Genomic DNA, 27,854 nt, shown 5'->3' with positions numbered 1-27,854 from the left:
TATCATCAAATTACATTTATTCAGAAAAGCTTAACTAGTTAGAAAAATCATTAGCTCTAGTATCAGTATTTACTATATTCTCAACTGGAACATCACTATCAAAGTATATTCATAAAACATCTACTAAAAACAGCAATCCACATACAGGTCTACAACTCTATAACCCTGCAGCTGAAGAAGACTGAGAAGTATAAACAAATCTTACCTACATCATTAATCCACTCAATGGCTTAGACAGGTCATTTAACTTCTCTGGGCTTGAATTTCCTCAGTGAAGTCAGAAGTCTGGGTTAAATTATCTCTGACAAACTTTCCTACCCAAAAAGTCCATAATAAAGTGTTCATTAGCCCTCCCTTAATCTAAGACACCTTTCTTTGTAAAGTGATGGAAACATCAGATGACACATCATGTTCATCTTGAGAATGTGATTTCTAAAAGGAATGCCTAAAAAAAAATTCTAACAAAAAGTGGACTATAAAATTCATGATAAGATCTTACCTGAAACCAAGGTATAAATACTTTTTCAACAACAAGCAGTGACTGCAGAGGGCTAATCAATCAGAACATGGTTCAAGAACTTGGGGTAGTTATTCCCCCGGTTCTTAGCATTCACCCTTTCACAACAGACTCATACTTTCAAACGAGGTCCTCAACAACTGTTCTGTAAAAATGTACCTAACTTCAATGTCAGTTTATTGAGGGGTGGGGGTCTATACTATCAGTCCTGCTTTGCTTACCTTTACCTTGGTGGTTTACTGTCACTTTGCTTTCTACATTATTGAAAATTGTTTTGTCCTGTGAGTTTTTTTTTTTTTTAAGATTTATTTATTTATACAAGCACTGGGTACAGTCAGATGCGCAGGAGGGTGAGAGAATTCACCAGAGCCAGAGTGGGGAACAGAACAGACAGACTGATGAAATACACTGCTGAGGGTTGCAGTGGGCACGACAGGAGAAGTCTGCGCGCCATGTGGGACCCTTGCTGGCAGCCGGGGATTGAACCGGCGCTGCAGAGGCTGCGGGCAGATTCGCAGCCCAGTGCTCAACCGCTGCGCCACCAGGGGAGGCCTGTGTCCTATGAGTTTCTGTACCATTTCCAAAATTTTTTGAATATAAAAAAAACTGTTAATAGTTATTGAGTAACCTAGGATTTGAAGTGCTCATGAAATACGTTTAAGAAAAGTGGGCAACTACTTTTTCTTTTAACCAGTTCAACTGTATGAAAATACGGGGTGTCTGAATGCTAATCACTTTTCAGTACAAATTAGAATGTATCCTTTTCACAGATTAAGTATTCAGTTGAGTTCTCACATCTTTATTATCACCTTTATAAAACTGCTTGTAGCTCTTCAAGTTTCTTTTATGAGAGTTAGAAGGTTGGTCCAAGTGAATATCAAAACACTCACCGAGCCAATACTAGACACCTCAAGACAGGTAAGAGTCAAATCTCTCCAATTTAATATATTTGGCCAATAGACGATGCTATGAATAACTCAGTCACAATTCCAGAAAACTTTCTAATATTCAAGACATATTAATAACTTATGATGTACAAACTAATTTGAAATGTAGCTTTTTAGGAAGAAAGTAATTCTCAACAGAGTTTGACTACAACTAAAACACAAATATAAGACCTTTGTTACAAGTTCTTGGCACATATTTTATAATACATCTAAATGTTCTGCTGAGTTTCCAGAATGAGAATCTCTAAGAAGGTATTTTTCTTGTTTGAAGAGTTGAGAATTCACTTTGCAGGACATCAGAAAGGCATTTAAAGGACACTGACTATGTCTTTTATAACACTGATCTCTTCCCAGTGTTATCACAATGCTTTTTGCACACAGATGCTTAATAAATGTTCACTAGAGAGGTTACATGGAATACACACGCACACATCTTGACATAGCATATAAATACTGTACATACACTTACATAGTTTCAAAGACAAGAAAAGATATTTTATTCAATGAGGTAGATAAAAATATCCAAAAGAAAGGCATATTATGAAGTATCTACATATCATGGATTTATAATGTATTTTTGATTTTGTTTAATGTTGAATATTTTCATAACTCTATTCACTTTTCAATGTTTAGCATACTTATTAAAGAGATTTTTGTTTAGCCAAGTAACCACTAAAGATAAAGCAAAATAATTTTTTATTTTTAAATGACTACATATATACATCATAAAAATTTTCATGCATTATATAACTTATGAGATGCTACACTTTCACATTTATTAAAAATTAAGATCTCAGGAACTCTAATTCAATTACTTATGGAGAAATAAATGGCTGATCAGAAAATGTCAAATTACTAATTAAGATTTTATCATAATCATGAACAGCATTTAATCATGAATACTATCATTTTACTTTTAAAACTACATATCAGTCTTCAGATTAAAATCTCTTATTGGGGCAATAAAACTTTACTTCAAATTATAATCACATATGGAAGGGAGCTTTTAATTCAAGGTTTCATTATGGTCCATTGTACAAAGATAGATTTTCATGAAGGTTACATGATGGATAGCTAGCAAAGGAAATATGCTAGCAGAGGGTAGTAAATGGCCAACTAAGCATGCACTGAACCAATAGACTACTGTAGGATATGGTAAGGCCTTGATTATTGCCAGATTTTCTATAATGTTCAGGTTCTCAAAGATCACTGAATTTTATAATTATCTCCAAACAATTTTCTTCATGGTCATTTAAGCTTTGTCTAAACAGCTGGGTGTGTTGCCAAGCAACAACACCATCTCCTCTGCTTAACTCTGCTTCCAAAATAACTTCAGTGGCACCAGAAAAATCATGATAGGAGTGAAGAGTTTTATCTGTTGGAGAAAAGAAAAAATTAACACTTTGTTTTTGGTAACTTACAGAATGTAAAGTGATCATTTTGGAGTGAATTTTGTTTGATTTATAGGTAAAAATCAACCCTTAAAAATACAAATTATTTTTTATGGAGGAAATATGTCCTTTGAAACAAACAAAAGATCTTTCCCCTTCCATTTATGTTTCACTATAAAAATCCTATGTCTTTCTACTACAATGAGGTTATACAGGTTTTAATTGTTTTTATTGCAACAGTATAAGTAAGTCTTGAGTATGAAAAACTCAAAACTACATCTCTACTAAGTACAATACTTTCCATGATTAATTCTCCAGTCAAATGCTTACCGCCTGTCACTTCCACCTGGGCTGTTTCAGATCGCAATTTCCACTGTATTGTTCCAGTCTGAAAGGTTTGGCTACTTGTTCGAATGGAGATGCTATCCACTTTCAGGCCAACTGACCCACACTCAACCTTCCAGGAAATACAAGCATAAGATGATCCTTCCTTTCGGGCTAAATACACCTGCAAATCAGAAGGGAAAAGGAATTGTCAAAAATACGAGAATAAGAAACACAAAGTCTACTGTCAAAGAGTGTTATGTATAAAAGATTATAAAAAACCTAATTTTTCACCATTGATGAATTTTTCTGATATTTTTTCATTAGCAATTCTATTGTGGATCAAAATTATCTGAATATAAGTGCCTTAGTAAGTACAGTCCTAAAGGACTGCATAGTAGCCAAATTTTGGTACACTATTTCTCTTGAAAATGTAGAAACCTTTAAAATGCAATTATTTCTTAATTTAGTCCACTCGCAGTCTGAATTTTCAGATAAGCTTTCCCAGAGTGAGATGGGTCACATCATTTAAATCAAGGAAATGTTTTAGTCATTGCTAAGTAATGGTTTAAAAGGTAATATTCATGCTTGCTTCACTAAGCAGCATGCTTCCCCATTCTTTCATCAATATCCTGGACCACTTTAAATGTATTTAAGGTATTCAAGTTTACTGGCTTTTTCTAAATCATCCCCTCTTACACTTTCTCCTTGAAGATATTGACATCCATAGGTAATTCTATTCACTCAGTCTCAAAACCCTAATGATCGACCTTTTTAATCAGTTATCACTGGTATCCAAACTCCCATAACAGTCCAGGCATTTCTTTGGCACATCTGGAAAAAAATCTTTTATACCACATTTACCACTGTAGTCATGATTTTACACTTAACTTTCTATAGTTGCCTAATTAATGTTTTTAAAATCCTACTTCCTTCTTATAATTTGCTTAGGCTAGAATGTACAACAAATGTCTTGCTCTTGCTTTAAATCCAAATTCTTTTGCTTTCATGGTCCTCCAGAATTTCATGCCACATTGAACTGGTGACATGTCCCTATTCCAAATACAACTTTTATTTCAGGTGTGCTCGCATGATGTAGCTTACCAAATCTCTAACTCGCTAGTGTATAGGCTCTGGATACACAGGGGGGGTTTATTGAATGGTATTTATTAAATATTAAAAATGTACATACACACATATTCTTTTAGAAACATCTACTTTGGAAAATAGTTGAAAGCACCATAAAAAATACATCTGAATCAGAAATGTTCTATACCATGTTCTATTCTAATATTTAGTCATTAAGTAAAATGACTGTTAGCATTCTATTGATACTCTTTTTGGCAACTTATAGCTACTTTTTTCCTACTAGGTTAAACATGCCAGTAAATTTAAAGGTTTTTGAATCAGAGAGTTAGAAATTATAAAACAATCCCTCTTCAAGGGTGGTAAAATATGATAGGCTTACATCAGGTTAACATCAATTTCTAGCTCTTCCCAGAACTGTCTTAATTGTCCTATGTGGATCTGGGTCACAGAATGCTTATAACAGTTGTTGAATACGTCCGAAAAAGACTTCTATTTTTTAGTTGTAAAGGCATCAACTTTGAAAACTCAAAAAAGTTAAAGGATAAATGAAATTCACTGAATTCTCAAATGCTACATCATCCAAAGTTATTATAAGCAAATAAAAGTCCTCTTACGCTAAAGAAACAGTATATGGAGATAAAACAGACTATCTTAAAAATTCATGTGATCTCTTTTACTCAATATATTCTCTGTGTAGCATTTTAACCAATCCCCCACCACCAGTGACCCACCTTTGTCCATTTTTAGTTTCTGTAAGAACTTAGAGGTGAACACAACCTGTGGGTGAGAACAAGACCAGTGTGCCTGTGTTTTAAGGTCTAAGTCATACACCTCACAGTGAGTTATACACCTCACAGTGATTTTTTTCCAAATTTCATATAAATGAAAATTGTCTTTTGTGTTGTGGCTTTTTTATTTCATATACTCCAGAAGATCTTCACTTAAAGATTTTCTGATTACTACTACAGGCTAGGTTAGTGTGTTTGCTGCTATGATTTCCTGAAGGTTTGGTTTATTCTGCACTGTTTGAAGTTGTTGTTTAACATGTTCTTAAAATTATTTTCCTGTATAGGCTGCTAAGATTAAGTCTAATTAAGTTCACCATACAGCAGCTACTCTGCAGTCAGTCATTACTACAGATATCCAGCAGGGCAGTTGCATTTCAAGAGATTTTAATTCAATACTGGTAAATTGGTACTGCTCATGAATCTCATTTTTTGTTATTCTCTTTTTATCATCAAAATCAAACATGAATCAATGTCAGTTCCCACTATACTTAAATTTTTTTGTACTATGCTTATGATTTATTCCATTTGTAGCCTCTGGAATTATCTCTGCATCAGGCCCTTTGGAAAGGACCAGGTCCTTTTCCTTGCTTGAATGCTTTCATGTTGCCTATTATATAATTGCAAGATAATCAAAGTCCCTGGGACCTAACAACTTTTTCTCTTTAGTTTTACTTCCCACTATTCTCCTCCATATTCCCTACTACATTACTCTTTCCTGAACATAACAGCTGTTTCTCACGTCTCTGCTTTTGTATGTACTATTTCTCATGTCTCAGATACCCCGCCCCTTTCATATTCTGTTCCCTCTAAGAAACTCCCATTGCCTCCTCTAAAATCCTGTTCAGAGATCCCTTCTTCCACCCGGCCCTCTCTGGCTCTTAAGAAGGGACAGCGTTTTCATTCTCTCTTCTTTCCCCTTGTATGATGTACAGACTCATTTACCTCAGTTGGTCCATGTGTCTTTCTCTAGCACTAGTACTTTCTCTATGCTCACCTTGAGATTTTCCTCTTAATTTCACCATTAAAACTGAATTTTCCACCTGAATCAGTATTTTAATTCTCTAGTAGCCTGTCTTCAATTACGGATTCATGACTCCACTAAGTCACAGAAGCCTATTTCCCACCACACCTTCCTCAGTAATCGCCTATCTGGAATTGCCTATCTGCCAACACAATGTCTGACAAGGTGCATGTTTGTTGAATGAGTAAATGAACCAATTCTTGACATACCATGTGTGAAAAAATACCAAAATAATTCTAGTGACAAAGAGAATGATAAAACTGCTCAAAAATGAAAAGCAGCTAGGAACATCTAGGGATAGTCAAAGGACAAAATCTGAATGAAAACAAGAGTATCTAAGGGGCTCTACATAGCTCTGGGGTAGTACATAATTTATGCCACATACACTCAATCATTCTTTCTTACACTCACTAATCTTGATTAAACGTTTATTATATATCAGGACCTCCCCAGTGGCGCAGCAGGTTGAGCACAGCGCTGTGAAGCTGTCCAAGCTTCTGCAGCGTGGGTTCGATTCCCGGCCAGCCAGGGAGATTCCCACATGGTACGGTAGACCTCTCCTGTCGTGCCTGCTGCTCCCCTCAGTGGTGCTTTTGGTCCGTCTGCCTGTTCTTCTCCCCACTCTGTCTCTGGTGAATCTTCTCATCCTCCCGCACCTCTGGCCTGTACCCCAGCTCTTGTATAAATAAAAAATAAATCTTTAAAAAAAGTTTATTATATATCAGGCGCAAACACACATATATAGTGAATACACTATATATACACACACACACTGTGAGTACAAAAGTAAGTATACCATGAAGGCTATAAAAGGACTGGGGAAGATGCAGGGAGGTTAGTTTAGGAAGTTATTAATATCAGTTTTATCAAGTGATGTCTTCTAAGAAGCATTTAGTTTTGTACATTCCTGATTTAGTTTTTGTACATTCCTGATTCCAGACAGGCAATTACTGAGGAAGGTGTGGTGGGAAATAGGCTTCTATGACTTAGTGGAGTCATGAATCCCTAATTGAAGACAGGCTACTAGAGAATTAAAATACTGATTCAGGTGGAAAATTCACTTTTAATGGCAATATATTAGTTATGCATAATATAATGGTATAGTTTGAGAGTCTAGCATCTTTTTTCACTTGGTATAGATATTATAACTAGATCACATTTATTAAACTTTTAAAAACTGATGCCTTCTATGAAAGTATATCAAGGCAGAAATTTTACTTAAGTAGGGGCTTGTTTTATATCTAATGGCCTTTGCATTTACAATATTTAAATCTTTCCCATACAATATATCATCTCGGGCCACAACATTCTATGTAGAGATCTCAAAATATGCCATGTACTACATGCTATTTCCTTGCTGTCCCCTTGCCTTATGAACACCTACTCATCCTTCAGCGTCCAGCTCAAATGTTGTCTGCTCGGTGGAGCTTTGCCCACCTCCCACAGTCAGAGCTAATTACTCCCTCCTTGGTGTTTCCATAGTAATATGTTGATGTCCTTATTATAGCACACCACATCGTGGCTAAGATGACTATTTATGCTGTTAAGATTGTGAGGCTAGAAACTGTATCTTCATCTTTTTATACATGTTGCTGAGAACAATGCCTGGCACAATAAGCATTCAGTAAGTGTCTGTTGGTCAAAAGATGTGCGAATAAGACAAAGGAAAAACATGAGCAGACCTGCTTTGCAGCACATCATTACTTTCTTCATTAATGCTGCTGGTTATGAAGAAAGGCTCGCTTTTCCTTCAGTTCAAGCACATACAGACTAGTCCTCAGATGAATGACGTGCCTTCTATCCCACTTTCCATTCAGAGGAATATTTAGGCTAAAGATAGTCTTTCAGAAGCTGTTCATTCTCTCTCATCAACTATGTAATCACAGAGATACACATCCTGACATTTATATTTTTATCTTATTTTGTTCTTTAATTTCCTCTGTTAATTAAAGAATAAACTTTCTAAATCTTCAATTTTAATAATTCTAAAGCACTCTTGGTATACTGCAAAAAAGATCACAAAGTAAGTTTTAGAACACAAACATGATTAAAAAGAAAAAAGCAGGGAGCTTATTTCTGTATGTCTTCTGTATTCTAACGCCTACTAAACTGATAGTGTACAGTTGATGCTCATAAACACAAGCAGCAGCTGTTAATTTGTGGCTCACTTTTCAAATCTAATTTATCTTACAAATGAACAACTTCGCTTCTCACTCAAACATCTTGGCAAGTTGACTTTAAAAGCTCCCAGGGCTTCCTCGCCCCTCCCTGGCCTGGTTCCATCGGCCTGGGAGTCCCACTATATTTCTGTTCCTTTTCTCCTCAATAAATTTTTTTCTTTCTCTTAACAAAAAAACAAACAAAAAAAAGCTTCCCACTCATATGAAATTTTATCAATAATATGGTTAGATCTATTGAGGTCATATGAGTACCTGTGAGTTTACTTTTGGTGTGTATCTAAAAGCAATTTAAAAGTAAAGCCTCTTATTACAGATAACTTGTAACTATAATGTACAAGTTGGTATAAATGAACAACTATAGTCCTTGCATGTGTTTCTTTCCTTATTTTTAAGGATACAGAGAAAAGAAATCACCAATAGTGCTGTTCAATCATCTATGTTCTTATGAAATGAAAGCATGTTGGATGATTAGCTTTTAGGACTTTGAACTAAACTATTAGACCCACTAGTAATTAGTCAAAACATATTTGTGAAAGAATAACAGTATTCTTCATACATTCATGCAAAAACTAGTAACATGGGTTAGTCATAGTCTTCATTATTTCTCCTCAGGAAAGAATAAATATAGTTTTTCTGATGAAAATGGATGGGTATTTCCTTAATGCAAATGAACAAATTTTATATGAACTTTTGATTAGACGCTTAGGTCAGGATTTTTTCTTGTTTAAGGATTACTAAAAGTAACACCAGTTTTTATATTATATATAACTGATAAATGAAGCAGATCTATATTTGTTTCAATAATGACTAAAGTTTCATGCATTAAATTACCATTTTCCAGTCTGTTTCAACTTTTCTGAATATGGATTCCATTTTCCATACACCATTCTCCCATCCAGAAATGGTTTCACTATTATTTGAAACTCGGACATAATGATCTTTCACAATGTTGTAACAAAGGTGAAGCTTTTTAGAAATCTTCTCATTTTCAGAAGGGATGAAGAGGGATTCTTTTCTCTTAAAAAAGAAAGCAGAATTAGTTTTTTAGCATAATGGAATATATGTGTGTGTGTGTGTACGCATGCGCGTATGTGCATATATGTGTGTGTGTGTGTGTGTGTGTGTGTATATATATATATAGAGAGAGAGAGAGAGGGAGAAAGAGAGGGAGAGAGGAACTACTATGTCTACTGGTGATCTCTTCAACTTGAAAAGGAAAAACTGGTGTCAATGGAAAATAAGATATATGTTAAATAGCATCAGCACACTGCTTGAATAGTGCCAAACATCAGACAGAATATAAAAAGAATTATTTATATCTCTGATTTTTGTTGAACCTGAATTCATTTATTTTTCTTAATTCTACCACCACTTCCTAATTGTATTATTACAATCCTCTCCTAAAGTTGACTCCCCACTTTCAACTCTTAACACCTCTCCTATCCATGTTCCACATAATTAAAGTGATTTTTTAAATGTAAATTGGGATAAACCATCTTCTTGCTTACCTCATTTCATCGATTTCCTTCAGTACTTAAACTCTAAACCTAAATTGATAACATAATCAAGGCTAATAGTACCAATTATGAGCTTTCCCTTGCTTACTTCTCCAACCAGATCTCAAACTATTCCTCCCCTTTTTCTCTCTTTTCACTATTTACTTTTCCTTTCTTCAAAAAGGCCCAGCTCATTTCTGCCTCAGGACCTTGGCACAGCTATTCCCTTTGTCTAGAATGCTTTTCTTTCTATTCTCCACATGCTTACTTCTGTCTAATCCTTCAGGACGCTACCAAAAGTCATTTTATCAGAATGTCCTTTCCAGACCCTCTAAGTTTAAGAGAGTTCCTGTGATATATATGCTAAGATAATCTTTGACATGTGAAATCATCACAAAAGTTCACGTTTTACCTTAAAATTCCAGATAAATTTTACAATCCCATCCAAATTAAATACACTTGTTTTAATGTAAAACAGTCCCCTGAAATCACTGAGTGAATCTAAAGCTTGAGAAAGATATTTCAATCCTGTGTCTTTATGGGCCATAGACACAGTGGCTCCTCTCCCTTAGGTTACAGAATAGTAGCATTTTGAGTCAGATAATTCTCTAAAGTAGAGGGCTGTCCTGTGAACTGTAGGTTGTTCAGTGGCATCCCAGAGCTCTACCCACTAATGCCAGGGGGATCCTCCTTCCCAGTATGACAACCAAAATGTCTTTAGTCTTGCCAGATGTTCCCCTAAGGCAAAAATTATCCACTGTTGAGAACACTGCTCTAGTCTGTGTCAACATTCTGCTACAGAACTTACTAATCAGTCACGATAGTGTGCAATGCATATTTTGTTAAGCTAAATTGAGCACCAGCTATTAAAGATTATAAAAACTAAATGTACAAAAATCAATAAGCAGAAAACAAAACATCTTAGAGATAGAGACACTGTCAGAATTTTAAAATAATAACATTACATGTATAAACAAAAAGATAATTCCCTAGTAAAACCTACAACCATTACTAACCAAAACATAAGGTTTTAAAAAAAGCAGTTTAATATTTCTAGAAATTGATTATGTAATTATGAATTAGTATACCACACTTCAAAACAACATGTAACAACACTTTCCAATTCTTCTCTTCTCTGCCAAAGATGTTTCAGAGTAATGACATAAACAAAATGGAAATAAAATTTAGAAGCAGCATTATCCACTATTTTTTACAGGATAAGCAATTACCAAGAGAAAAGAAAAATAAGTATATTACTGAACATATCATGCATTCAACCAAGCAAAGCCAATGTGGAATAACAACATCAATATTTCATAAAATTTTTAGATAATTAACATTGAGGGCTTCCCTGGTGGCACAAGGTGTTGAGCACAGTGCTGTGAAGCTGTCCACAGCCTCTGCAGCATGAGTTCGATCCCTGGCCAAGGAGCTACCCATGTGGCAAAGCAGATCTCTCCTGATTCTCCCCTGCTCCCCTCAGCAGTGTACTTCAGTTGATCTGCCTGTTCTATTCCCCACTCTGTCTCTGGTGGATCCTCTCACCTCCCACACCTCTGGCCTGTACCCCAGTTCTTGAAATTATAAATAAATAAATCTTAAAAAAAAAAAAAAACCCTAAAAAAATTAACATTGACTTACAACATCATGAAATCTTTTAAATCTAAGATTAAGATAAATTTTTCTTTCTGGAACTCTATGACCAATATTTCCTTCTTTTTCCAATTGATTTCAAGGTATAGTTACTTAATGTTTTAGGACTGATACTTTTTAATCTATTTTTAAAAAAGATTTATTTATTTATTTATACAAGCACTAGGTACAGTCAGAAGCGCAGGAGGGTGAGAGAATTCACCAGAGCCAGAGCGGGGAGCAGAACAGGCAGACTGACAAAGTACACTGCTGAGGGGAGCAGTGGGCGCAGCAGGAGAGGTCTACAGGCCATGTGGGACCCTCACCTGCGGCCGGGGATCGAACCGGCGCTGCAGAGGCTACGAGCAGCTTCGCAGCCCAGCGCTCAACTGCTGCACCACCGGGGAGGCCCTCTTTAATCTATTTTTAAAAACATATGATTTTAAAATGGTTAAAATGATTTTTAAATTCATTGCCCTAACATGGCTTCCAGTAATTCAGAAATTAAAAATTTCAAAAGGGAAAACAATCTGGACATATGACCTAATTGCTATTTTAAAAATATAATCAACTTATATTCCATTCAAGAGGAAGCATGACCATCTATAAGAAGGGGAAAAAAAAATTGAACAACTAAATAATAATGATGTTTTAAATTGGGCACAGCTGTGAATTAAATAAGCTCTTTTAAATGTCTACATTTAGATTTGCACTTGTAAGTTGCTCTGCATCAGCAGTGATTTGGATTATTTGTTGAATTTAGATCTTGTAATTCTATGTGGTTAAACCAATACTTCTAACTGCCTGCTAAAGAGGATAAGATAATTAAAAAGGAAACAAGTTTACTAGGAATAATTCACCCCTTTTTGACATATGCTTTTATTAAAGAAATTAATATGCAGCAATGATAAATTTAGAACATAGAAAAAGCAGATATAAAACTTTATCTTGCTTGCAATTATTTGACATCAGTCCTGGGAGGGACTATTTTCCTTTCAAACATTTTTCATTACATATCTTCTTAGGACATTTATATTAAATACTTACTAGAGGGTCACTTTTAAGCTCCTTAAGGGCAAGGGACAATCTACTGTACTTTCTTAATGTCCATTTGCAGAGCACAGTGCCTAAGTAGACATTATATTTCCATAATTCATTATTTAATTTTGGGCAATTAATCAAGTGATAGTATCTTAAAATAATTAGTAATATAATATTAACCGTACAATAATAACAATCACACCAATAATAATTTCTGTTGCATAAATATATAACAAAAAACAAACACTTTCATCAGCTGTATTCTTCTCACTATAATTCTTAAAGTTTTCACATGGTAAAAAAGAGGTAAAAATTGGCTCTTTGAAAATACTATTGATACAGTGATGGTTCAAGGGTGATATGGTAGTGGGAGAACTATGGAGACTACAGTGATGTAAGAAAAAAAATTAAATTAATAAAAAAAGGAGGGCCTCCCTGGTGGCACAGTGGGTTGAGCGCTGCACTGTGAAGCTTCTGTAGCCTCTGCAGTGCGGGTTCAATTCCTGGCTGGCCAGAAAGACACCACATGGTGTGGTAGACCTCTCCTGTCTCGCCCACTGCTCCCCCCAGCAGTGTCTTAGGTCCATCTGCCTGTTCTGCTCCCTGCTCTCTCTGGTGAATTCTCTCACCCTCCCGCACCTCTGACCTGTACCCCAGTTCTTGCATAAATAAATAAATCTTTAAAAAAAAAATAAAAATAAAAAAAATGAAGAAATATATTATTTGGAAAGACTTGAACAAATACTTCAAAAAAAGAAATTAAAAAATTTAAAGAACAGAAGTTTAACTCCATTAGTCATCACCAAAATGCAAAATTAAAATCACAATGTATTAATACTTCATACAACAGAATTACTAAAATGAAAAAGATATATGATTGTAGGCAAAGATATAGGAAAATCTCATACAGCTGCTAAGAGTGTGAACTGGCACAACCACTTAAACGGGCAGTATCTATTGAAGCTGAACATATACATACCTTATTACCTAGCTTAGGCTGAAAATGAGCCTAACTACCCACTGAAATGCATAAATAAATATCCACTGACAACATGTATATGACTGTTCACAAGTAGCACTATTTTGAGTAGCCAGAGCAGTAAAAACAATCTGGATACTGATTATCAGTAGCATAAATTATATTCATACAATGAATTATTACACAGCAGGGTATAAACATGCCAAAAACATGCAACAAGAAGTACAGATTTCACTAAGTTATTTTGAGGGAAAGAAACCATTCACTAAAACGTGCATACTACATGATTCCATTTATATAAAACACATTAACAGGTAAAACTAATCTATGATGTTAGGAACCATAACGGTTACTCTTGGGGTGGAAGGCAATGATTGAAAAGGAATGCATGGTTGCTGCCTGGGGTTCTGATGGTGTATTACTTATTCTGGTTAGTGATTTATATCAGTACTCAATTTGTGAAAATTTGTTAAAGTTATATACACTCTACATTTTTCTTATTTACACTGTACTAAAAATTTATGAAAGATTGAAAAAATTCTATTTTAAAATAATTTAATTCACAATTACACTATGTCAATTTTTGGTTCTCTTCCAATGTTTGCATTTTTAATAATTACTCAGAAACATTAATTGAAAGGTCACGGCCAAGGCATTTTTTGTAAGTAAAGAGTGTAGTGGAAGCAGGAAGATGATATCATGCAATAATGAATTAAATACCTCTAGACCCATTTCACCTCGGGCTACTCTCCAAGCCACTGACCCAGATATTCTTCCACCAAGTTCTCCAGGTTTAGGGGTTTTGGGAGATATAAATTCAACAAGTTCCACAATTATCCTCTGAAGTAGTTCTTTTCTTCTGTCTTCTGATAAAGATACTTGCCTCTGTAATTCATATATTTAAAAAGTCAGATTAGGGAAATGTAGAGATACATCTTGTAAGAAAGAATATATTAAGGGCCTCCCCGGTGGCGCAGCGGTTGAGTGCTGGGTTGCGAAGCTGCCTGCGGCCTCTGCGGCGCTGGTTCGATCCCCGGCTGCTCCCCGGCCACCGGAGGAGGGTCCCACATGGCGCGCAGACCTCTCCTGCCGCCCGCTGCTCCCCTCAGCAGTGTACTTCGGTCCTTCTGCCTGCTCTGCTCCCCGCTCTGGCTCTGGTGAATTCTCTCACCCTCCCGCGCTTCTGACTGTACCCAGTGCATGTATAAATAAAACAAACAAACAAACAAATAAATAAATAAAACATGCCTCTATTAAAAAAAAAATTAAAAAAATAAATAAAAAAATTAAAAAAAAAAGAATATATTAAAACATTTGTATTTTAAGGGAATCCTGGAAGAAGTAAGCAACTTTATTTTCATGCACACAATTGTTTGTAAAATCAACTCTCCATGACTTTTACCATCCTAGAATTCAAAAGGAAGTAGCAACTTGTGTTCCTGACTATGACAGACTAGCTTGCGTCAGATCAATTGTCCTGCTGACAAAGCTATAAAAACAGGGAAACACACACACACATACACACACACACACACACCCCTCCCCCCCACCTGAATGCAACAGTTACTAAGGTAGTCAAGATCTGAAGAAGCTAAGACCCCATGGGAAGAAATGAATTGAGGTAAACCAAGCACACCACACCTCTCTTCCCTTCTCTCAATGAGTGAAGTGACATACAGAGAAGAGGCTAAGGAGCCAAGTACAAAATTGTGGCTAAAGCACTAAAAAACAAAGCTACATTTTTAGTGGGAATATATAAATTAGAGGTTAGCTTTTTCAAAGTAAGGGCCTCCCAATCTGCAGTTTAGCATCTCTAAAGCAAATTTAGATGCTTTTTTTTTTTTTTTTTTTTTAGGAAAAAGAGGCCCACATATGTAATAGGAAATATGCTCAATATTAACAAAGGGGTAAAAATGAAAACTGAACTTTCCGACTTATTCTTCTCGGAAATTGTGACAGTTTCCTGTGCCTTGTTTCAGAAACGTCCATACTTGGATATGTGTGCACTTGTGTATAAATAATATTCAAGACACAAAAATTCTGATACTCTGAGAAAAATAAGACAACATACTTTTTATGTCAAATATTGCATATGTAGAAATTCTGTTTCACTGAACTCTGAGAGAAGACAGAATTTAATGGGAAAAAAAACCATGATATTTAAAATGAATCATCAACATTTTCAAGGAGTAAAAAGACATTTAACGTATTAAAATATTTTGTTTCCAAAATAATACTACTACCTTAGCATTATTAACACATTAACCACTTATTAGCATTATTAGCACATTAACCAATTAATGTCAATGGTTTAAAAATTGGCTATTCTTGATTATATAAAAAATTTCCAATGTGCTCTTAAAAATGACAAATACACATCACATACCTGTTTATTAAGTCCATTAATAGTTTCTCGAAGTAACTCTTCTTTAACTTCAGTTCTTCTGGAAATTACCTCTTCATGTTTACAAGAATATCTCCAAGTGACATCAACCACCTCAAATTACAGAGTATAAGTATTTAACAGGATTACAACTACCAATTTGCTAACTATCTAGAATGTATGCAACTTTTAAAATGCTACCCTTGGAAATTTTAAATCTTGTGTAAAAAACTTGAAAATACTTTTTATTCTTTTTCTAACAGGTACACTTCCAAGAGAGATAAAATTTTCAGAACATTTAGCTTTTGAAAACTTATCTACAAAGTAAATTTCATAAAATTTAAAAAATCCATTTTCCATTTTGACTGTATTAAATTATATTATAGAACTGATTTCTCACAAAGGTGCAAAGTCAATTCATGGGAAAAGGATGTTTTCAACAAATTGTGCTATTTGAACTCTTCAAAATAAGACACTGCTATATATCTATTGAAAGGGCTAAAATTAAAATGTCAGGTCATATACGTTAGCAAGGATACAGAGCAACTGGGTCCTCTCAAATACTGCTGGTAAGAATGTCACAATCATTTTGGAAAACAGTTCAGCTGTTTCTCAAGAAGTGAAACATACCCCCACCATTTGATTCAACTACTTCACTTCTAGACATTTACCAAGGAGAAAAGAAAGCATATTTCATATAAAGATTTGTGCCTGAATGTTTACAGCAGTTTACGTGAAATAGTAAGAAAAATAAAGTAGCCAAATGTCCATCAATAGCTGAATGGAGAAATAAATATTGATACATTCCTCTAATGAAATACCACTTAGCAATAAAAAGAAAAAACTACTGATACATGAAAATACATAAATGCATCTTGAAATAACTATGCTGAGAAAAAGAAACCAAATCCACCTCTCAACCAAAAAAAGTGTATGTTGTATGATTCCATTTATATAACACTCTGGCAATGCAGATTTATCTATAGTGACAGAAAGCAGATCCATGTTGCCTGGAAAGGGGCAAGAAGGAAGAACAAAGGGACATAAGGAAACTTCCAAGGATAATTATTTTGTTCACTATCTTAATTGTGAAGTTGATTTTGTAGGTGTATATACAAATGACAAGATTTATTATACACTTTAAAAATCTGCTGTTTATTTTGTATCAATAATTTTTTAAGAAAAAATATTTTTATTATTATTGAAAGGTTTATTCTTATTTATTTATATATATAAGAACTGGGGTATATACCAGAGGTGCAGGAGGGAGAGTAGATTCACCAGAGACAAAGTGAGGGGCAGAACAGGCAGATCTACTGAAATACACTGCTAAGGGGAGCAGTGGGTGAGACAGGAGAAGTCGCCTGCACCATATGTGGGTTAGCTGGGGATCAAACTCAGGACATAGCGGTGATAGTGCTGAGACTTAACTTCGAGGGCACCTGGGAGCCCCTATTATATTTTGTTTTTAGGAAAAAAATTTCTCATATGCCTTACCTCATCTTTAGAAAATGCTATGACATAGGAAAGCTTCTTTCCCCACCCTATTTCATAAAGGAGTGGTTTGTCACAAACATCTTCACACGCATCACAGTGTAGCCACCGCTGCTGAGAAGGAGAATAGACTTCTGTCCAGACATGGTCTACCCATGTGAGAAATGAGAAAGCAAGGGAAAAAAGAAATATAAGTTTATAAAACCAGAATGACTTCCAAGAATCAGACAGGATCATAAAAAAATAAATTACATAATAATTTCTAATATTCTAAGTTTTAAAACCAAGAATTTTGTGGCATGAGACTCTACACACTTGTACTAATTTCACTATCTCTTTGAAGTACTTGAATTTGGAACATCTCCTTTAATGTAGTTGGTTTTAGGTTGAATCAAAAATAATGTGAGCTTTAAATCTAAAACAATAAACACTGAACAACAAAATAAAAAATATAGGGCTCAGTTTGCTAATGAGGAGTTAATGTCACTTTCAAAACTTCAGTTTCTCAATCAAATTGACAGAAGGCCTGACAGAGGATCCCTGGTTACTGATGTTCTATATCTCATTGTAAGAGAAAAGTAACCACTAAGTGAGGATTTCAATTTATTCTAAAGAAGCAGCAGAAACAAAATTACTATGTATGATTCCATTTATATTAAACTCTGGAAATGCAGATTTATCTATAGTGACAGAAAGCAGATCCATGGTGCCATGGCTCATGAATCATTTCTGAATAAGGACAATATGTATTTCACATGACTTTTATTATTTTTGTATATTGAAATTTAAGATTATTAAACCTTTCATACAAATTGCTGCAAAAAACCAAACTTTCTATATTAATTACTTTTTTTTCACATCATTGTTCATTTTTAAACAATATTTGCTTCCCCCCACCCCCTCAGGTGTAGTCCCCAAAGAGTTTCCTTCACCAATGCACCCGTGCACCATCACCTCAGTCCCCTGAGCTCCTCCCTTCCTCTCTCTGATCACTCTCCCTCCTCCTCCCCTGCGGGATGTCTCTGATTTATATTTGTCCATTTTTTGCTTTATTGTGTTTTGTACTGTTATTATTAAAAAAAAAAAAATTTCCATAGCACATTACTACACCTGTTCTTATCCATATAGAAAAAAATTACTAAAAAATGACATGGTAAAACTGTTAAAAGAGGGCCTCCCTGGTGGTGCAGCGGTTGAGCGCTGGGTTGCGAAGCTGCCCGCAGCCTCTGCAGCACTGGTTCAATCCCCAGCTGCTCCCCGGCCACCGGAGGAGGGTCCCACATGGCGTTCAGACCTCTCCTGCCGCCCACTACTCCCCTAAGCAGTGTACTTCAGTCCTTCTGCCTGCTCTGCTCCCCGCTCTGGCTCTGGTGAATTCTCTCACCCTCCTGCGCTTCTGACTGTACTCAGTGCTTGTATGTATAAATAAATAAATAAATCTTAAAAAAACAAAACACAAACTGTTAAAAGAATGTCTATAGTGCAACAGGGAAAATTTTAGCTTTATTACAAAAATCTTGTGATCCCTACAAAAAACCTGTGAGGTACTACTGTTACCTCAAAGGAGGCAAATGGAAGACCAGACTGAAAGGCTAGAGAGTCCAGAGAGTAAACCCAAAGCCTTTATATCTGTTTATACCATGTTCTGTACCTGTACAATCCCAAACATAGCGAGCTTCAAACCCTAAGGCTCGGCAGCACAGTGTAAAACAATTGGCCCACTCGCCGCATCGTCCACACCTTGTTTCCAGAAGTTTCTCAGGGTGATTATACCTGGTTTAAAATAATACCAAAAAAGGCTTTGATTTGTTATGGAAATCAAGAATTTTAAAGAATTCATATTTACTTCTGTGCTGAACAGTAACAGTATATTTCATATTCTTGAAATAATGAAACAAAGTGCTTAGAATACGTGAGGTTATTTGCCAAAATCTTTGGTGAAAAATGAATAAAATGTTACAGCTTTTAGGCAGTTTACAGTCCTGAGAGAAAAGGGATTAATACAAATAAATTCAATACATGATAGAATGTGATACAAACCACACAATAGATCAGAGTCAGTATTATAGGATAGCAGTTGTACGAGAGGTTATATTTGAACTGGGACTTGAAGGACAGACAGGATTTGGATAGGTCAAGATTCTTTAGGAAATCTGCTTTAAGTGCTTAGTATTACTCTAACAAGTGGTGTAAGTACTTCATTGCATTTAAAAGGTAAACAACTTTAATAAACTATTCAATAAAGATTTTAAAGCTTACTGGAATATAAAATTTTACATAATTTTACTTAAAATATTTTTTTCTAATGATCATTTGAAACTTTATTCTTCTGAACTACTTATTACCTATTAATTTGAAATTGTGTTTTGAAAGAGGTTTGTAATGTTACTCCAATTATAAAATTATCATAAAACTGAGAACATCAAATTTTGCATACTGTATTGAGAAAGATTTTGAGTGGCTAAAACAGAAAAAGTATCACAGCAAAATTTGGGAGGAAAGAAAACAGTTGCATAAATGAACTAGCTATGCAATGAAAGTTTGTTTGCAGATGCTGTTATTTAAGCTAAGTTAAATATATGTATAATTTAAGTAGTTATTTTAAAAAGTTAATTTATAGTATTAAGTATTAATAGCAGAATTAGAGCATCCTATGTCTCCATCTTCTATAAACTTGTGCCAAAATGAATGACCAACTTAGTCTCTAATTAATAATGGTCATCATCCCAACCCTGCATAGTTAACAGGAAAACAAATGATTGGAAAGGAAAACATTCTGTATAGTATCTTTGTTAGCTTGTGCATTTCCACACTGGATTATCAGTTTACGTCCAACAATCTAGAAAGAATTTGAAGAGTGATTTAGTTAACATATTTTATCTCAAATTTTTGCTATATGCCTGTCCAAATGTATGCTGAATGAAGAAATACCTTGGACTAATTTTAGATACTTACTGGATATTGGATTGTTTTTCCTTACAGTCTGTAGATTATAGGACTGGTTCCTAGTTAGGACAGAACTGAGTCCCTAAGCACCCCAAAATATTTCAAAAAGCTGGCATCTTTTCTTGCCTGATGATACAATCAAACTTTACAAGCATTGTCAATTAAGAAAATTTGATAAGAGGTTCATAAATTAGAGGATGAGAAAAGTTAATCAAAAAGTTCAAATTTCATTGGTTTAAAATCTAGAAATATGAGAGTAGGCTGGGTTGGGCAGGAGAGACACCTAATTAAAACAAACATCCCGTTAAACAGAAATAATATGATGTTATAATACTATAGTTTATCTTCCGTATTACCACCTGACGATTACTTTAAGAAAAGCAATGTGTTTAGTATAATAATTAGTACTATTACTGTTAGCATTTTTATTACTATTGTTATTATTAAAGTATCAGAAAGTTAAACTTTATATATTAAAAGAATACTAAATGTGCTAGGACATTAAATGAGCTAGAAAAATATATTTCTAATAATTATGAGGAAACAGGTCATTAAATAAAATTCTCTTCTAACTGTTATATTAAGAGATTAGTTTGACTTTATTGTTCAGTGAATACCCACCTTGGGAATCGATTGCTGAACTGGCATTTATCACAGTAATGATCTTCTACTCTGTTTGCACCCCACTTTAGCTCATCATCATTTGGGAATAATGATTCCCCTCTAGACTTAGTTTGGCCACCACATTTGCTGCATAAAATATCATTCACCCAGTGAAAAAATTCTTCCTTAAACCAGTGTAAAAGCTCCAGCAAAAGAAAATCCTCATCATTTAAATTTGTACCTGAGAAGTTAAAACAGAACCAAGTTACAACCTCAAACACAAAAACTAATATCCACACATATTTTATTCTCAAATATGAAGCTGAAATACATAAATACATGATGATCTAAAGATTTTCACAAATAAGATTTAAGAGAAAATTATCATTATATTGTGAAGTAGGTTGAAATACAATGGCATAACACATTGTGCATCTAGAATAGTAGAATGTTTATAATTTTGTATCCTCTAATTGATACTACACATTAAGAAGTGAGCTGAAAATAACAATCTCTTATGGAACTTTGATCAGTTTGAAGCACATGGGAAGAAAGTAATATAACTAATATATTAACAGTTTAAAATGGCTGTAGTAAATTTTTTATCAGGTGTATATACACAGATAAATTTGAAGCAATCACAAAAATCACAAGCAGAAATCAGAATTTCACACACTTTAAAAAAGCACCCTATATATGGGCCTCCCCGGTGGCGCAGCGGTTGAGCGCTGGGTTGTGAAGCTGCCCGCAGCCTCTGCAGCGCCGGTTTGATCCCCGGCTGCTCCCCGGCCACCAGAGGAGGGTCCCACATGGCGCGCAGACCTCTCCTGCCGCCCGCTGCTCCCCTCAGCAGTGTACTTCGGTCCTTCTGCCTGCTCTGCTCCCCGCTCTGGCTCTGGTGGGTTCTCTCACCCTCCCGCGCTTCTGACTGTACCCAGTGCATGTATAAACAAAACAAACAAACAAACAAATAAATAAATAAAATAAAACATGCCTCTATTAAAAAAAATTAAAAAAAAAAAAGCACCCTATAGGGCCTCCCCTGGAGGCGCAGCGGTTGAGTGCTGGGCTGCAAAGCTGCCCGCAGCCTCTGCAGCACCGGTTCAAATCCCAGCTGCCGGCGAGGGTCCCACATGGTGCACAGACCTCTCCTGCCACGCCCACTGCTCCCCTCAGCAGTGCATTTCAGTCAGTCTGCCTATTCTGTTCCCTGCTCTGGCTCTGGTGAATCCTCTCACCCTCCCGCGATTCTGACTATACCCAGTGCTCGTATAAATAAATAAATAAATAAATAAATAAATAAATAAATAAATAAATAAGTCTTTAAAAAAAAAAAAAAAAGGTACCCTATTAGCTTTTCTCATCAGTGCTTCAACTGTGCCCTAAAATTATAATTATAATATAAATTATAATGCATTATTATAAATTATAATATGTAACTTATACTACTTTATATGTAATATATATCATATCACAGTTTATAAAATTTAAATTTTACATTTTATTCTACATATCTACAATAAAAACATATATAAATTATATAATGTATAATCTATACTGTAATAAATTACAATATAGCGTATAACATAATTTCACCACAAAACATAAAAACACAACCATGTCTTCACTGAATATGTAACAAACCTAGGAAGTAAGTATGACATGCAATATTATAAGCACTTTATTATCTTGACCTACTTAGGACCATGGTCATCTATGAAAAGAAGGGAAGGAGAGAGAATAAAATCTGGGAGACATATATAGGGGCTTTTAGATCTTTAATATTTAATTAAAAAGTGGTAAGAAAACATATACAAAGGAAATACATGGCATAATGTTTATATCAAAGTTCGATGCTGGTCACAGACATTAGATATATTCTACTCTAGTTCTCATGTTTGAAGAAAAAAGTGCAGAGAATATAAAAAGACCAAATGTTCCTAAATGAGAAAACTCAATATTCTGAAGTTGCTAATTCTATACAAATTAGTATTGAATTTAATGAATCCCAATTATAAATTAATATTTCATAAAATCTGACAAGCTAACTGCAAATTGCATGTGAAAGTGAAAATGCACAAAATAGTCAAAACAACTGTGATAAGAGCTATGAGATAAATTTGTGCACTACATATCAAAACATTACAAAACTCTAGTAATGAAAATATGGTAAAACTGATAAAGAATAGACAGATCACTGAATGAAATAAAACAAACTAAATGATGTATAGTACTTAATAAAATTATCATTTCATAGTAGTTCTAACATGATGAACTGTGCAATAAATGATATTGTGACAAGTAGCTCTCCAAATATATTTGTTTTTCATTCAAGAATATTTAAAATATAAATAAAGGGCCTTCCTGATGGCACAGAGAGCTGACCCATGCGGCACAGTGACCTCTCCTGTCTTGCCAGCTGCTTCCCTCAACAGTGTATTTCAGTAGATCCACCTGTTCTGCTCCCCACTCGGGCTCTGGTGAATCCTCTCTCACACCCCCATCCCCACACCTTTGGCCTGCACCCCAGTTCTTTTATGCATAAATAAATAAAAATCTTTTTTAAAAATGAACTTTTAGAAAAACAGCACTGCCATCCTCTCCATCAAGCAGTAGCCAGCACTCTCCAGCAGCCAGAGTGAATTTTTTAAGATGAAAGGCAAATTAAATCACTCAAAACTCTCCGATGGCGTTTCATCTCATTACAAATATAGTTCAGTCTCTCCTTGTATTCTTTCAGCTGCCCTCTTATACTAGACTGAAAAATGTCCCCCCAAAATATACCCACATCCTAAACTCTGGAGTCTTATGAATGTTCCCACATTACCATATGTAGGGGGGGAATCTTTGCTGATACAACCAAGTATTTTGAGATGGGGAAATTATCTGGATTATCTGGGTGGCCCTAAATGCAATCTTTATAAAGATAAGCAGAAGGAAATTGCATATACACAGGTAAAGTGATGTGCAAGCAAGGCAGAAAGAAAGGGATTTGAAGATTCTGGCCTTAAAGACTGGAGTGATGTGGCAACAAATCAAAGACCAGAAGCTGGAAGAAGCAAGGAGAAGATTCTCCTCTAGAGTTTCCAGAAGAAGTGTGGCCTTGTTGACACCTTGATTTCGGCTCTGTGGTATTGATTATGATTATGGACTTCTGGCTTCCAGGATTGTGAAAGAATAAATTCCTGTTGTCTTTAGTCACCCCATTTGTGATACTTTATAATAGCAGTCACAGGAAATGAACCCCTTTTACCACTCTAAGTGTTTTCTGTCTTTTTCTTTATGACACAGCCACAGAACCACAGAACTCTTTCAGATCACTCCACCTCAGGGAACCTCTGCAGTTGTTAGTGCCTCTACCTGAAAGGGAAAGCACTGCTTTCTCAGAGAAGACTTTCTCACAACCTGATACCAAATGGATCCTTCCTGACTACTCTATGCTATTATCCTGACTTACTTGTTTTCTAGCACTTATCACTCACTACCTGTTATATTTGAATATGGGTTTTGTTTTTTTTTGGTCTGTCTCACTCCATGATAGCAGAGATTTTGCTTTGTTCACTGTTGTAGTCCTAACACCTAGAAGCTGTGCTTGCTATACAGTAGGAGCTCAGTAACGATCTGAATGAATGATGGAAAGACTGAACAAACAAGTTTCATAATATTACTCAGAATCAATACTGTTCACAATAGTCATTGCCAAGATGGGAAGGGGCCTCCCTGGTGGCAAAAGGGGTTAAGCCACAACTTATGAGGATGATAACCTCCACTGCAGCACAAGTTCAATCCCTGGCCAGGGAGCAACCCACATGGCGCAGCAGACCTCTCCTGTTTCACCTGCTCTTCCCCTCAGCAGTGTATTTCAGTCAGTCTGCTTGTTCTGCTCCCTACTCTGTCTCTGGTGAATCCTCTCACACACACCCCCCCCCCCCACCCCGCACCTCTGGCCTGTAACCGCATTCTTGTATGCATAAATAAATCTTAAAAAAAAAAAAAAAAAGAGAGAGAAGGAAAAGGCAGACAGCTACCTGTACTTCTATGCAAATGCACTTTGGGTATTTATCAACAGCTTCCCAGCTAGAAGTACAATTATTACACAGACAATGAGGACCACCTGAGAGGCAGTGTTCTTTGATTAAGTGACATTTTTAATTATGGCTCAAAGAAATGAAAATGGGATCCTGTCTGTACAGGATAAGAGCTCGGAAACTCCAGAGATACAGGTGTTAAAAGGAGATTTGACTTAAATGCTAAGTTCTGTGAAGATAACATTTAAAGCACAGAGAGTGTATTTCAAAATTATAATCAAGATTCAAGTTAATAAAATTTAGCATCTTTAAAAATAACCTAAATAGGGGCCTCCCTGGTGGTGCAAAGGGTTAAGTCTCAGCACTATAAAGCTATCTGCAGCCACTGCAGCAGAGTTTGATCCCCTGCCAGGGAGGTGACCCACATGGTGCAGCAGACCTCTCCTGTCTCGCCCGCTGCTCCCCTCAGCAGTGTACTTCAGTCCGTCTGCCTGTTCTGTTCCCTGCTCTGTCTCTGGTGGTTCCTCTCACCCCCACTGCATCTCTGGCTTATACCCCAATTCTTGTATAAAAATAAAACTTTAAAAAAAGCCCCAAAAACCTAAACACCAATAAATTTCTGGTAACTTTTCAGTGATAAAAATAAAAGTAACAAGTTTAGGTCTCAATGCTCTCTTACAAAAACCAGACATCAGTGAAAAAAAGAGATTGAGAAGGAAACCAGTAAAAATATCAGTAGAAATAGCCTCATTCTTACACATACCATTAAGACTCAATATTCTGCCTCTATGTCTTCATATTCAATTTAGTATTTTTGTTATCACCTTTCTAAAATGACACAAAGGTGTTTCACCAGTATTTGGAACCCTCTGTCACAACAAACCTTCAATATTCCAGGCCAGAGTTATCAAATCATGCTTAAACTACCTGTGGAGGTGTCTCAGTGGGCAGGACTCCAAGGCTGCTGCTTTTATTTTAAAACAAGAACACTTCGCAGTTCTTAAACCCAGAATAAGATTTTGTCTGGAGGGAAAAAGATCCCATTGCATGAATAAAAGAAGTCATCAACCTGGACAGTAAAGGCTTTGTCAACATCTCAGTGTCAGCTTCTGGACAGAGACTTTAAGTTGCCATACAATATCCAATTGCCACTCTCCTCTCTTTATCGAATTCTAATTTATTTGGAAATGCTATGTACCAGCTAAAAGACTACAGATCACTGTAGCTAAGAGATACCAAATGACTAAGCTTTGTGTGAGATTCCAAGGAAGGCTGTATCAAGAGAAAAGGCTCAGTTTAGAGGTATAACCTTGCTTTTTCTCTCTTTCTTCTTCCTGATGCTTGGTCTACATATGTAATGGCTGGAGCTCTAGCAGTCATCTTGGACTGTATGGTAACCCAGAGGATAGAAACCATGTATGCCACAGCCAAGAGAGGCACCCAGCCCTCTGATAATATCTTAGAACTTACCACTAGCACTAGACTGACTACCTTCAATAATTTCTTTTTTTTTTCCCTAAAGATTTATTTATTTATTTGTTTTTTTGTTTATACAAGCACTGGGCACAGTCTGAAGCGTGGGAGTGTGAGAGAATTCACCAGAGCCAGAGCAGGGAGCGAGGCAGGAGAGGTCTGTGCACCATGTGGGACCCTCGCTGGTGGCCGGAGATCGAACCGGCGCTGCAGAGGCTGCGGGCAGCTTCGCAGCCCAGCACTCAACCACTGTGCCACCGGGGAGGTCCCCTTCAATAATTTCTTACTTGAGAAAATAAATCCTAAGTCACTGGGGTCATCATGATTCATAACCCCAACTGATACATTCTTTATGCCTACCATTCTACTTCTTTCATTGTATGTTTACATTTCCTTCATTATTACTCTTACTTTTTTATTTTTTAGTATCCTACTATTTTTCCAGAACAGTACTAACCAATGGAATTTCTACAATAATGAAGATAGTTAATACTGGCACTCTCCAATAACTTGTGACTATAAAGTACTTGAAATGTATTGAGTATAACTAAAAACTCAATTTTAAAATTTAATTTAGACTAATTTAAATGTAAATACTCTTATGTGGCTAGTGCTACCCTTTTTCTTAAAACCTTTGCAGTCTCTACCCTTCCCTTTTCAATCCCAGCAATCTCATCTACTTGCATGACTTTACCTCTCACCTTAAAGCATATGTCAATGCTTGACCTCTTAACAAACTGCCAGGCCGACATTTGCACCTGGCAGGCAAGATGTTGTCCAGCGATTCCTCAAACTGGAATATCATTCAAAACCTATTCCTATTGACTCTTCTAACCTTCCAGTTGCCTGGATATAAAACCAGACAGTACTCTTTGACATTTTTCTTATGCACACACAACTGTCTGTCATATCAATTGTACTCATATCTGCAAATATCACACATTCTTTCACCTCCACAACTCTCACATCCTCCTTATCTTATGCAGTCACAATACCCTGTTCACCCTTCTATTCCTCTAATGTAAATTCTATTACTATTGTATTTTAACTCTTCTTTGCTTGCACTTTCTGAATTCTTGTTCATCTTACAAGTTATTGCTAGGGTCTCCCTGGTGGCCTACGGGTTAAGTCTCAGAGCTATCACCGTGATAGTTTAATAGTCTTGATTCGCGATAGTCTTGATCCTCGGCCAGGGAGCTAACTCACATATGGCATAGCAGACCTCTACTGTCTCACCCGCTGCTCCCCTTACCAGTGTATTTCAATAGATCTGCCTGTTCTGCTCCCCACTCTGTCTCTGGTGAATCCTTTCACCACCCAACCTCTGTTCTACACTGTAGTTGTCCTATGCAAAAATAAATAAAATCTTTAATAGATGCATTCTTCATTTCATTTAACCACTAATTGTTCTTTTAAAGATTAAAATTATAAAAATAAATTAGAGATACATTGCTCTGCTGAAATTCACTGTCAACCAAAATATGGTCTCAGCCAACCTGATGTCTCACTACTATTTTACCCA

The 27,854-nt window shown here is 35.8% G+C and overlaps 1 protein-coding gene across 2 annotated transcripts in view; it reads right to left on the bottom strand.

The window, feature by feature from the left end:
• Positions 1-2,663: 2,663 nt before the first annotated feature.
• NGLY1 (N-glycanase 1) overlaps positions 2,664-27,854 on the bottom strand; it is a gene marked incomplete at both ends in the record, with an annotated part of 40,913 nt that continues 15,722 nt past the window's right edge. The window contains 8 exons of one of the 2 annotated variants that reach the window (XM_084248102.1): positions 2,664-2,839; positions 3,186-3,363; positions 9,089-9,274; positions 14,126-14,290; positions 15,792-15,902; positions 17,286-17,431; positions 18,934-19,055; positions 20,850-21,072. In XM_084248102.1, the coding sequence (XP_084104228.1) occupies positions 2,664-2,839; positions 3,186-3,363; positions 9,089-9,274; positions 14,126-14,290; positions 15,792-15,902; positions 17,286-17,431; positions 18,934-19,055; positions 20,850-21,072 (1,307 nt within the window). The remainder of the gene's footprint in view (positions 2,840-3,185; positions 3,364-9,088; positions 9,275-14,125; positions 14,291-15,791; positions 15,903-17,285; positions 17,432-18,933; positions 19,056-20,849; positions 21,073-27,854) is intronic. The other variant, XM_084248103.1, reaches the window with a different exon arrangement.

Source organism: Talpa europaea (genome assembly GCF_964194135.1).
Source record: "Talpa europaea genome assembly, chromosome: 11".
Classification (NCBI taxonomy): Eukaryota; Metazoa; Chordata; class Mammalia; order Eulipotyphla; family Talpidae; genus Talpa; species Talpa europaea.
Note: the sequence above shows the minus strand (reverse complement) of the source record. Positions and strands in the feature narration are given on the sequence as shown.